This window comes from Chenopodium album, chromosome 8, assembly GCF_948465745.1.
Source record: "Chenopodium album chromosome 8, dcCheAlbu1.1, whole genome shotgun sequence".
NCBI classification, from domain to species: Eukaryota; Viridiplantae; Streptophyta; class Magnoliopsida; order Caryophyllales; family Amaranthaceae; genus Chenopodium; species Chenopodium album.
This window is the reverse complement of record NC_137841.1, coordinates 61648262-61662201: the sequence shown is the minus strand read 5'-3', so window position 1 is coordinate 61662201 and position 13940 is coordinate 61648262. Positions and strand designations below refer to the sequence as shown.

At 33.9% G+C, this 13940-nt stretch overlaps 1 protein-coding gene across 1 annotated transcript; it reads right to left on the bottom strand.

The window, feature by feature from the left end:
* Positions 1-485: 485 nt before the first annotated feature.
* On the bottom strand, positions 486-9745 carry LOC145641929 (protein REBELOTE-like). Its single transcript, XM_081692960.1, has 13 exons — positions 9516-9745; positions 8538-8592; positions 8180-8288; positions 8044-8095; positions 7838-7932; positions 6078-6146; positions 5376-5900; positions 4425-4724; positions 3904-4230; positions 3224-3430; positions 1895-1984; positions 1710-1807; positions 486-1023 (listed from the first exon to the last, which is right to left on the bottom strand). Exons 1-13 carry the CDS (start codon positions 9622-9624, stop codon positions 756-758), a joined length of 2304 nt encoding a protein of 767 aa, XP_081549086.1. The 5' UTR covers positions 9625-9745; the 3' UTR covers positions 486-755.
* Between the last annotated feature and the right edge of the window lie 4195 nt (positions 9746-13940).

The window sequence follows — 13940 nt, the reverse complement described above, 5'->3', positions numbered from 1 at the left end:
TTTTTTTTTTTTTTCAAAATTGATCATTTAGGGTTCGTTTGGCATTATTGTGGTTTTCTGTTTTTTGGTTTTTTGTTTTTTAAAAGTATATGATATATACCCTATAATGAATCAAAAATTATATAAACTTATTAAAATCATGATAATTTGTAAAACTGACAATAAAAAAGTGGAAACACTTTTTTCTTGTTTCCTGTTATTGGTTTTAAAAAAAACAGAAATCTGAAAACCAAAACTGACGTCAAACAAGCCTTTAGTTTCTTGCTTGTACTAGGTTAACTCACTTGTATAAATTACTTGTATAAAAAACATGAGGTTTTTTTTGAAAGTATGAGACTAATGCACAGTAATTTTATCGTGAGATGTTTAAAAATAGCTATTGTGAGTCTATGAGATGAAGAAAATTTAATTGCTACTACCTCTGCTTCTAATTATTACAAACATTTGACATAAAATGTGAGCAGAAAATGTCTAATCATTGCAAATAATTAAAAACGGAGATAGTACTTTATATAACAAATTTGCTACCTTTAACTTTAATGATTCAGTACAAACTTTTGGTTTCAAAATTTTTCACTATTACACCGAAATAAGATCAGTTCTCTTACGGAGTACATTACCAAATTACACCCAATACAAAAAAAATTCGAGTAAGCACCTATAATCTACCATACAAAATTCCGTGAGCAAGGCAACTGGGAGGAGACACAATTCCAGGGGAATCATTTGTGTACTCACCTCAAGTTAATACATGCTCAAGTTCTCTGCTTCTTTTTCTTCACAACTTTCCGACTTTTGGTAGATGGATTGCCGTTGGTCTTCACAATTTCTTTTACACCATCAGCACTCGCACCCCCTGACTTTTGTGGTGCCTTTTGCTTTTTCCCTTTCAGTTTATTCTGATTTGGCACACTACTTAATTCATCGGTCTTTGCAGTTTCTTTTACACCATCAACACTCACATCCTCTGACTTTTGTGGCAGCTTTTGCTTTTTCTCTTTCGAATTATTCTGATTCGCCACACTACATTTAGGGAACAGGACCATACATCAGCAAAATGAAGGCAGGTTAAAACCAAAGAGCACAGATGTAAATGCAAATCTAGTGTTAAAAATGTTATCAGTTCAGAAGTTGATCGACATGGTAAGAACAATGACCAAGTTCAAATTTACAGTTGAATAGATGATAAGATCAACCGTATAAGAACACTAATCCTACAAGAATGATCATATAAAACATGAAGAGAGATGCAGACTGTAAGAAGCAGAGTATTCCTAAAAATAAAATATTAAGAGAATAGATGCTCGGGAAAAGTAATCTCAAAGCCAAAGCTAATCTTAAAGCTGTGATACAAGAAGTAATTGTGCAAGGGATGAGAAATATTGACCAAGAAATATCCTCCATCTTTAACCCTTAAACGGTTAAATCCCTAACCGCTTCTTTATCACATACAGTCTTACCATATGTAGTGCAAACCAGCTATTAGGGTACACTTTGTGGTGTACCAAAGATCAATTTGTTCGTTATCACTTGTACCTAAAGGACAAATAAAGTCTAGACAGCTCATAGTGTGCCTCGAATTTATTAGCAGGGGCAATCACTTCTGACAAATAAACTCCCAAATAAAATCTATCAACTATATAGTACTACATAGAAAGGAAAGATTCTACATCACTAAAAGAATCACTCAAAAAGAAAATCAGACTTACTTTGTATGGTCTTTTGTGCTGAGTTTCCTAGTCATGGCATTTAGCATTATACTTTTGTAGTACTGAATAAATGGGAATTTGTCATCGCGCTTTTCACTCTGCACATTATTCAAGAAATCATTGAGACTTATTAAAATTAGATGGTACACCTATATTTTCTACAGATGTGGAAACGTATTTATAACCTGAAGAAATGAATCTGCAGATCCTTGGTCTATTGGTGAAAACGAAACATCCTCTCTCTTTCTCTGGACAAACTCCATGTTCTTCTCCACCTGTGAGATGAGAAAACGACATGACAAGGTAATCAACATAACTTTAAACCAACCTACAAGGCCACTACAACAATTGCAAAAAAAAAAGGCAGTGTGTAGAACTGTAGACCCACTGCTAGGAAGGTCGCAAGACTCGCAAGTGTACCAGAACCCCAAATGTACACAGCTTTAAGGCATTTAACAAGTCTAAACCAGAAGAGAGATGCATGTTCAGCACATTTCTAGAACCAAATAGTTGCCCAAGCAATTGCTAGTCAAACCTCAGTTCCTCTCCTTTTTGCAAAGCAATGCAAAAGGATTTATGAACTATAGTATACAAAACAGTAAAAGACTTAATTAATGTCTATTTTAGCAGTCTATATTACAGCGAGAGTAAAACCAAACAAAGTGTTTTCTGTAACTCAATTAACCACGATTATTTCTGTCAACTAGCTATCATGAAGAATGTTTTCCTTCCTATCCGAGACAAGCACAAGAATGCAACAAAATTACATTGCAGCATTTTTGGTCATCAGCAATGAAAAGAAGAAAATTCAGACAAGTAAACCATAAACCAAATGCTATGTCAAAGGCAGTATAAGCTTCATCTCACAATGAGCATCGAGATAATATTAAGAAATATATATGTAGTGGAACAAGAAGAGAGCTCATTCAAGTGTAACAATAAGATGTAAGAATATAGCTTCTATTCCGCGTAGGTTTATAATCACATGCCAACAGATTGATGTATATAATAAATTTAAATCCCAAGTGTCAGCTAGCCCTCTTTCCAAATCAAGAGTGCTAAAGAGCCAGTCATTCAGACACCGGCATGATGCATACATAAGAGTATAGAAAATGATAATATAATATATAATCCAGCTTTTTTCCCTAGTACTTATGTAAACACTTACTAAAAATCCTTCAAATATTACCGAACATCCCTCAAGCACAAGATAAATCAGCATGTAACTTTCTTTATTGTAAATTTTCAGGTTAGTAGACAGTCTTGCTCTAAGACTAGTTCAGCTTATTACTCATAACAAAAACAATCAGAAAAGTGCTAACACCAGGATCGCCTGTCCTATATGTTTCCAATCATTCCATCATCTAAAACTTAATAGGTAATGCCAGAAGCAAAGCCAACACAAATACACCAGACAAATGACGAATATATTACTTGCTGATAAATGACAAAGATGTTGAATAAACACTGCTGCGGTGCTGCCAAATCAAAAGCAATAAAGCCAATGAAATTACCTGATCAATTAGGCGCTTCACTGGCCGCCGAAGGCTTTCAGTAGCAGACTTCTCATGAAATTGCTTCAAGCGGATGACAGGAACAGTAGCAAGTTCAGGGAAAGATATGTGATGGCTCCACTGAATAAAATGCGAACAAAGCAGCTCCACAACAGCAGAAACACTCTCCTCTTGAAATTCTGACGACTTCAGCCAATATTTGGGTAACTGGTCCATCAACCAACATACTTATAATTATCCAGATGTTTAAACATACTACAAGATTGTAAACGTATTTCATAGATTCAGCAGAAGAATGGTGCCACAATCACAATCAAAATGTAAACAAATTCCATGTTTCATTCTCCAAATGACACACACCCAAATACAGTACAATTTTTTGAGTACTAAAAACTCTTTTGATTCAATATTTCCCATGAAAAATGCCAAAATTGGCAAAATCAATGAATTCAAAAAACAAATTAATCTGTAATGAAGAACCAACAATATTAAAGATAAAAACTGCAAATCCTGTGTCAGATGAGGTGGTGAAGCAAACTTTTAGCTACAATAAATAACTAATCATAAATTCTGCAGCAGAAGCGAGCAGGGCATAACAAGCTATGCCACAATTAATATTATACAGCAAAGTTTGCCAATGAATAGTTACAAAATCAGAAAGGTTGAAATATAATTCATACCATCAAAATAGTTGATAAGTTAATACTGCCCTTTCGACGCTTTTCATCTCCCTGGGCATTACTGCTCTCCAATAAATCCAATGCCAATGAAGAGACAGGGATGAAGATTTCACTAGCTGCGGAAAGTTGATTTAACCAGTGTATGCATTTGACTCTCAAAGGCAGATATTTCGGACCAGCAAAGAGTTTAGCCACTCCATTAATGACTTGGATGAGTGGATATAGAAGGCCATGAAGATCACAATCTTTAAAATTAACAGACACATATTTGACCCAGAGATCAATGCACAAAACATACTCCCAACTGCAAATCTTCTTCAAAGCTTCCTGCCAGACATTTATAGTACACTTTAATTTCAACTAACAGCAGAAGCTAAGGAAAATCTAAAATGAATATGTTGGCTTCACTTCTAATATTCTTGATTTTCATGTGAGAGCAATTAGAGACAATAAGTAAAATTCTCTCTTTAACAAAGTAGAATAACATTTGAAGCATGCATGACAGTAAGTGTACCATATACCTCCTTAGTTTGCAAGCCCAACTTAAGGATGACAGCTAGTTTCTGAGCAGATGCCAAAGCCACTTTGATTGATTTCTGCAAATCTATAGAGCACAGCTCAACAAAGGAATTTATGATGTATTCTATATGATTTAAATTAGAAGGGTCCACAACTTTGCAGCGTGAAATTATGGCTTTATATGTTTTCTTCAAGCATTTATCATAAGAATCATGGCCAAAGTGAGAAGCCAGATCACGCAAGACATTAAAGGAGCATGATGAAAGATTCCCTCCACCAGTTGCCCAAAGGTGAACAGCAACCTGCAGTGTGCAGTAGGTAGTCAAGAAATCACAACAGACAGCCACTATTAGGGTTACCAAACATAACATCACATTGAGAAATGAAGATAGATAAGTAAACATTAACCATAAGTCCATTCATCATATCCTTATCTGCCACAACACCAAAGAGGAAAGGAGAGGGACAAATTCACGATATATGTCAAGAGGCTGATTTAAAAGACAAACACTTTGACAGGCAAAAGTTTTACATCATCAAGAAACTGGCCTAAATTACTAGAACAAGTAATAGGATTGAATGATAACTAAAGTAGGCAACAATTATGAGATTTATGGCAGTTCCATATGTATCCATCACCATCAAGCAAGGCTTGGTATGCAAACTTACTCCTTAATCGATAGAGACTAATGGTGAGTTTTTGAGAAAGAGGAAAACATTCAAAAGAAACTCCAATAATCAGTAAACTATAATAATTATGAAAAGGTAAAACAGAGTGAGGTCTTTGGGGCACACAGATCAACCCAAAAGTATATATAGTATGGAAACAAATTCTAACTTTTTCTCCAAAAAAAGTTCAATGCACTTACAGAAAAGATGTCGGGATTGGACAGAAACATTTTGGAGCACAAATACATTTAATTTCATAATATAGTTTCTTAAACTTAAGATACCTCAGTGAGCTTGGACTGCAAAGATGAAAATGCAGCAAAAAATACCAATGAAACTCTCAACCGTTTCAAAGAGTATGCCAACATGTCTGCATCGGTAAACTGATTCAAGAGGGACAGAGTACTAGTCAAAAATGACTTGACCATGGGCTTCACACTTTCCCATTTTGAGGAACTTTTTAACTCTAGTATGGTCTGCTTTTTGCAATCGGAAGATATTCCCAAAAAGCCACGAAATAATTGATCACTTTCAGAAAGCATAAACATTAGAATGGTGCAAAAAGTCTCTTTGTTTTGTATTACTGGAGAAGAGATAGACGTATTAGATTCAGTTGATTCAGCACCATAGTGGCATGCCGAACGATAGGCGTTTAGAAGACCACGCAGAATAGACAGATTTTGCTGCTCTTTAACTAGCTGACACCAGCTCTTGAGAGTAGAGGAACTTAACACTTTGCCAGCATTTGGACTTGGGGTAACGCCATTAAAAGACTGGAGATCATGATTACTTGCCTCATCTTCATCAGACTTGTCAACCAAAGAAATCACTTGTCATGTAAATAACATATATGTAGTTCAAAAAAGGGTGAAATGATAAGAGTAATAACCAACCATAGGGACAATTGAAACTTCTAGATCATATTTTAATAAAATTAGCCCCAAAGTTTCAATTTTAACAAAAAGAGAGATTCACTTAGCACTCACCATATTATCGTTGTCAAGTGATTCAAGACCTTTAATTTTTTCTTGCAAGAAGATCACAAAGTGAGGATCCTGAAGTATTCCCACATCAACAAAAGAAAGAAAGAGTCAATTAGTAGACTAAGAAACTTTATTCAAAAAGGGTAAGCATCTAAATTCCCATTTTCCCAATAACATAAATATAAAAGGCCTACTACAAGATATAAATGTAAAATTCATATTAAAAAACAAAGCAAGCCAAGAAGGCAAGAACCAGCAACACAGTCATTTCAGCCCAAATGACTACTTAGTAAGTTAATGTAGACGAAATAAGTACACAATCACCAGTAAAATATGATTAAAGTAACGCACATAATTCTGTATACCTCAGAAATAAGGTTGAAAGATTAAATTTCAATTGCTTCCTTTATTTTGGAGGAATGCTAAATATTACATTAAAAGTAATTAAATTTACATTAGAAGTCAACATATTAAGGTCTCAATAATAAGAACATTCCACTACTGTATAACAACCCTCTAAAGCCACAAAAACAAATCGATTCTTCCAAGCAAGTCAATATATGATAGCAAACAAATACTTCCTCTGTTCATTTTAAATGCATCGTATTCCTTAGTAGCAAAATAATAGCAATGATTCTTTCTATCTCTCTCCTCATCACATAGGTCCCCCCCCCCTTTTTTTTTTTACTATCCTCTTCCAAAAAATAGAGCATCACCTCTTTACACTGTAATTAAAAAAGACATAGGAATATCATTTACCCAGGATTCCTCATTAACTTTTCAGATCAAATATATAGTACACAATGAAGATATTGCACTCTTCTGTCATATAAAGGGCACAAGAAGAGGCGACAAGGATAGTGACATAAGCAACTTCATTGTGGCAAATGTAAATACATAGAGTGTAACGGTCAAAATATGGCATGACAATATACTAATTAGCATGGGATTTGCATTTTGCACAGACCCACATTGATAAAATCTCCAAATGTCATAAGCACAAGATCGTTCATAGATAAATAGACCAGCTCAACCAACAGCACTCCTCTTCCTTGTTGGTGAAACCTTTTAAGGGGCATTTGTTTTGTGCAAATTTGAGGCTAAAAAAAAGGCGTTTACAATGACAAAATCACAATTCTCATGTTTGGAATAAAAGAGACCCTTTTGAATGGTTACAACTTATAAGAGCCTCTATATCCAAAATTTACCAGGGTTTTAAATCATGAAAGAGGGTGAAGTTTCTAGCAAGAGAAATTTAGTTAATTTGTTATTGCTTCTCAAACCATACCCATGATAAAACTGTCAGGAAAAGGACAATAATTTAGTAATCCTCAATCATTTATTTCACTCTTAACTTGCTAAACTCCTATTTCCTATTGCCAAGTTCCCCATTTATAAGCACAAGAAATACTGTCAAGAATACCAAAAATCTATCATGTGCACACATTATTCTCATCTCTTGATTGGTTACCCTCAATAGAAAGCAATAAAATAATTTATCCAATAAACAAATTCATCAGGCAAAAAGTGAATTCAGGTATAGATTAATCTTGCTATCCCAAAGAGAAAACAAACAGAATGATGCCACAGATGACTAGATGTAACGCAAAGCCTTCAGTTTATCATTCTGGAAGTGAAAATTTTTACTTTATGCATTGATTCAAGAAAAACTTCTTTGATCTTTAGAATAATTTGAAATAGAGATAGAGGAATATTTTAGCTTCAATAAGTTTGCAGCATATATCACTTTCCCAAAAAATTACCTTTTGCTTCAAAGCCTCTAATCTTTTCTTTTTTGCCAAAAGTTCAGATAATATGGTTTGGTTCTGAATAGATAATTCGCTGCCTTTGCCAGCATCTGCAGACAAAACAAGCTGGTCAGTGATATAATTTATCAAATTCATATTGCAGCCAACTAGGTAATGGATGAAGGAAGAAATGACAAATGCGCTATGAAATTATTTTTTACCTTCTGATTGAAGCTCCATTTCACTCACACTTGCATATAAGCAACTTGAATCCTGTATAATTAATCATCAACACAAGAAAAAAAGAGGCAAGACAAAAATGCATAGATACAGTTTACCTATGGTTCAATGCAATACCTCAGAAAGATATCCATCACTTTCTGAACCATCTTCAACCGTTTCAATATCTTCCTCACTTGAAAATATATCTAGAGAAGCATCCTCTATATTTTCAATAACTGGCATCCTAAGAACAAAAATGAAATTTTTATAAAGCACTTGCCACTTTGCCTTTAAGTGGTGATTGATACATATGTTCCCTTGCAAAATAAATGATTCTACTATATATCAGTATACACAACTACCAATAAATTTAAGAAGTAGCGTTGTAAATACGGAACAAAATAGAAAATTTGCAAGCACACAGCAGATTGCATACTTAACTATTCAAAAAAAAAAATTCCTTTTTGGTGTAACTTTGGTTTCACCTTTTTACCTTCCAGTAGATGTAGTATCACCGGTCGGATCTCCAGGACCATCTCTTTCAGCCCCTAGTAAGTCCAAATGATCCAATAAGATACATAAATCAATAAATATCATTACTATTCTTCAAATAACTACTAAAAATGTATACACTATAAGAGAGAAAAAGGTCGCAGATTAATCACAAAAGATATACATCACTGCTCAAACACACAATGAAATATCAAGCACAGATTAAAACTGCTCTCCCTTAGTTCAAAAACATATGGTCATATACATGATTTTACACTATACACTGATAAATCCATTTAAGTGATCCTTCAGCTCTGATTCAAACAACCACTTCTCGTCCTAATCAAACCTCAGCATTCCTTCTTTCAATTTTCAAGTGCATACTCGAAACACTCACTCCCTGAACACACAACTAAAATTCGCGTTCATTAAGATTTTAATTTGGATTATAGCTTGTTCAATAGTAAATTACTATCTTCACTATTATAAAGCTAGAAGTCATAACCTAAATAAACAACTAAATTTCGTGTTCTTTACAAATTTTAATTCCGAATTAGAGCTTATTCCACTGCAAAAGGTTAGTACTCCGAACTATCTTCATTAAAACAGTGAAAGTAGTAATGCTCTAAACAGATAACTAAAATCCAAATTCCTTATAATCTTAATTCCGAAATAGAGCTTATTTCATAGCAAGAAGTTAGGGCTATCTTCATCATCTCCCATACAAATTAACTTTGCCCTCTAACTCTACTCTAATCAAACTCAACTCAAAACATGGAAATGCAAATAACAATATGCAATAAAATCAACAAATTCAGACCCCAATTATTTAATTGAATAAAAAAAATGATAATCACAAACCCTTTACGATTAATTACAAAAACATTAATTCAAATATAGCTTAAATTGAGCATTTGAACATGAAAAAATAATCAAAAAGAACGAATTTTTAATTGAAAGTGAGAAAAATTGTTCATACTAGGAGTATTTTTCTTCTTGTGAATTGCCTTGAACTTCCTTTTTTGCTTCATTACAGTCTGTAAATGCTTCTTCGCAAATTTTCTGGCTTTCTTCCCTAATTTCCCCATAATTTGTTGTTTAATTTTTCTACCAGAAATTTGAATCTGTATATGATATAACTTGAAAAAGAATTAGGGCTAAGAAAACAAATTAATTTGAACAAGGAAAAGAAAATGGCGGCTAAGCAAATGAGAGAAACGAATGCAGGGTAATACAACACTACACAACTTACTAACGTTTGAGGGTGGGAGCAGAGGTGACCATTGGGCTGGTCGGGTTCGGGCCAGGTCAAGATAAAATCAATCCTCGGGTCAGCTGAGCTTCGGGCCAGAAATCATGTCCAAAATAGTGGGGCCATGCGGGCTTTTAAGGCAAGGCACAATTGCACTCTTAAGCCCGTCCATTTTTTTCTTAAGGATTTTTTAAAGTTATGCCCCTAAACTTTTTCGGTTTCTAAGCTGTGTCCATGTCTTTTCAAACTACGTGTGCCCTCACCTCACTAATTTTTATTAACAATAACATTTGACATTAACAATAACTTTTTTATCATTTTATTTTTCTGATTTTTTTAAATAGTGTTAAACCAATTAGAACGGGAAACGTGTCAAATTAATAACGCTACGACATCATAGTTGATAAAATAACGAGTTCTTTAACAGTTGTGGCTATCAAAGGGTATTGTTGATAAAATATCGTGAGGTGGATGGCACAGCTTATAACTTTGAAAATGCATAGGTGCAGCTTAGAACCCGAAGAACTTGAGGGGTATAGCTTAAAAACCCCTTTTTTAAAATTGGGTCGGGTAGTTTAGGGTTGGGTTAAGGGGTGTTCAAAGTGGGCTAGATCTATTTATTGCGGGTTAGGTGATGTGTCCAATTTATATAGTATTTTACCCCCGTCCCTTGGTCATAATTAGTAGTGTTTTTGGCTCTTTAGAGCCACTTTTATTACTAATTGGTGTTTTCTAGTGTTTTCGTAGATTTGGTTGACTTTTGTAGGGATTTGCACTTTTGGAGAATTTTCCCGAGATATTATGGAGCAATTACGAGCATTGGAGAAACACGACTAGTTTCTATAGCCCAGGGCCGATTAGAGTCATCGAACCGGTGATTAAGGGCTCGGTATATGTGATACCGGGGCATTTGGAACGAGTATTCAAGACCCGAAGAGGAAATCCAGATTGGCCCGAAGAATTGAAGCCCAATCGAAGTCCAAATAGTGGCCCAAAAGTGCTGCCCGGCCAAAGAAGCTGGCGCCCGAAGGCGCGCCCAGTCGGGCGAGAGAAGCAAGGCTGGCGCCCAAACTCGCGCCCGGCCGGGCGCGAGATTTGTACCTGATGGAAAAAGGCGCTCTTGATCGGGCGGTGCCTCGCCCGATCGGGCGCGTGTTATTATTAGGAGTTAATTATCGACGTTTAAGTTTGTTTTACTTTAGGATTCTTGCTTAATATAAATACTTTTCCGTTAAGCGAGTTTAGGACCTTTTTTTTACTCTTTCTGAATTCTTTCTTAGATTTTCTCTCTCTACTTAGCTTTTAGATTAGTTTCTCTCTCTCTCTCATATACTTTGTTCTTAACTTTATTCTTAATTCCAGATTTTTTTGGTAACGATTTCTCTTCTCTTAATCTTGGTTATTTATTTTATTCCTTTGATCATGTCTTGTTTTATTCTTTGATTAGTTTAGATTTGATTATGTGTTAGTAGTTTTATTTTTAGGGTTGTGGGGATCCATAAATAATATGAAGGGGTAATTTATTGTTGTTAATTGTCAATGCTAGATTAATTTCCTATTGATTGATTTATTGCTATGTGACTAGATTTGCGCAGATCTTTTATGCATGAGTTTGACAATATTGATTCGAGATTTGAGAGATGAGAATTGATGTTTAGGTGTAGTTTCAATAGGCAGGTTAATTTATAAATGGTTAAGTCGAGATTCGAGAGATGAGATTTAATACCGGTAAATTAATTGTGTGATTGTAATATGTAGCGAAAGCCTTTTATGATCTGATTAATGTAAGCATTGATGATTGATTATTATGTTTTACCCTGGAATATTATTTATTGGTGAACCTATGCCCTAGATCTTTTATTCATTGTTTTCTCCTTATTTTTAATCTTCGTAGTTTAGTTTCCTTCGATTATAATATTTTGGTTACTTTATAATCTAGATTACTTTAATTAATTAGGAATAGAAAGACTCGTTTCTCTGTGGATTCGACCCTACTTCCCTATCTACATTAGTTAGAGGATTTAGGAATTACTTTTGATTAGGTGATACGACTTTAGCCTGTCAACAGGTTAACTCCCGAGTGGGAAATGAGCCGATAAAGGATGCATATACTCCAATCCATTAATCCATCTATGCATTACCAGATAACTTAACATAAGATATGGTCAAATTTCTACAAATATCTAAGTATTTAAAGAACTAAAATTAGAGATTTTCAAAACTAATTTGACCAAATGGACCCAAAAAACAACCTAATTTAGACTCTTATTTGTATGGACACAATAATTTGCATAACTTAAAGTTAAAAATAGGTTCCGACTCGGCCTCACCAAACTCAACCCGACACCTTTTTATTTTATGAGTTGATATAAGTGGACGACGTTATCTCCATTAAAGCTTCATCTCCTCCACCCACTTTCTTCCTCCCCGGTGCTCCATTAAAGGACGCCCTAATTCCATTGAAGAAGCCAAAAATTTCCTCAACCTCTACCTTCACCTTCTTCACCCTTGATCACTAACCCTCCACTAACATGTTGACCATCATTATTGTCTGAAATTAACGGTTAAGTGAACCCCAAAGGGTATGGGTGGCTTTTTTTCCTCCATTGAAGCTTCTCCCCGAGCTTGACTTTCTGTATTGAAGTTTAGGAATTTTCCATTGAAGTTTTTAAATTCAATTTCCTCCATTAATGTCTTTCCTCAAATTTAACGGTTTTAACTTTTTAAATTATAAACTTATCTATACTTAAATACTCGAATGGACACTTATACCCTTAGATAAAACAAGTCAAGTTTATCATGAAGATAAACTTAAATTTTCTCCAATTGATTTATCTCATCTATACTTATTATTTAAATACACAAATCACACATTATTATTATTATTATTCATATGCCACATGTCACTACAAATCACTCATATGCCACATACTACCTTCTTTATCAAAAAATAAAGTTCATGTCTTTATGCATTCTATAACTTGCACATTTAAGTAAGGAAATTAAGTGTTTCAAGACTTTCAACTACACCAAAATAAAATCGTACTCTTTTTATCTCCTAAACTTAAAATAAAGTAATAGTAAAAAAAAAAAAGTTGAGCTAATTAGTCCACATTATATAAGCATATATATAAAGTACAATAAAACAATGCTGACTCATATCTATACTATATACTAAAGTAATCACCAGAGTTATCCCTTAAGTACACATGTCACATTCACAACAAAAATTTTCCCGCCCAAATATTTTATAGTTTTTTTTTTTAAATTTCTTTTTTTCCCTTAAAAAATATTATAAAAAAAATTTAATGAAAAAAAACTTACAATAATTTATAATAAAATATTTTAAATAATGTATCTAACATGAGAATTTTAAGGATAGACATGATATGAATTCAAATTCAAAAATAAAAAATGTTGCATATAAGCCATTTCATTTAAACTAACTCCATTTTAATTGAATTTTATTAATTAATTTATTTATTTTAATTTTCAAGTCTTATTATTATAAATTCGTGCATTTGCACGGGGATAAAACTAGTTACACAAAAAAGCAACACATTATAACGAAAATATTTTAAGTAATAACCCGTGCATGGAACGAGCCAGAAGGCTAGTTAATATTGAAATTGTTACCCATTGCCAGCAAAAAACTAGTAAAAGATAATGAATCCGATAGAATTAACACCTTTTAACAAATAAATCAACCAAGCTATACGAGTTAACTCCGGAGTGGAAAATAAGCCAATAAGGGAAGCCTATTTTCCAATTCATGTATTCATCTATGTATAACCGAATAACTTAACATAGGGTATGGTCAAACTTCCACATGTATCTATCTATCCACAATGTCAAGATTAGAAGTGTTCAATACTAACCCGACCAAACGGACAAAAAAAAAATCCAAGTTTTATGGACACAATAATTTTACATAACTCAAAGTTGAAAATAGTCCCGATCGAACCTCACTAAACTCAACCTAGACACTAAGACGGGCACTTCTCTAAGCCAAGTGTCCAAGATTCCATCCCATAGAGGAGTAGATAAACAACCCCAAATAACCATTTACCCGTTTTATTAGAACGGGTACCCAAAGACCAAAACCCAAATGAGTAGTATATAAAACCGAAGTATAAAACCCATTTGAAATTA

Bases quoted from the DNA above. Each gene is read 5' to 3' on its own strand.
- LOC145641929 (XM_081692960.1), bottom strand. From the start codon at position 9,624: ATGGGGAAATTAGGGAAGAAAGCCAGAAAATTTGCGAAGAAGCATTTA. The intron at 7,933-8,043 runs GTAAAAAATAAT...TTTTGTCTGCAG, and splicing joins AATGGAGCTTCAATCAGAAG to ATGCTGGCAAAGGCAGCGAA. The intron at 1,024-1,709 runs GTAAGTCTGATT...CCCTAAATGTAG, and splicing joins AGCACAAAAGACCATACAAA to TGTGGCGAATCAGAATAATT.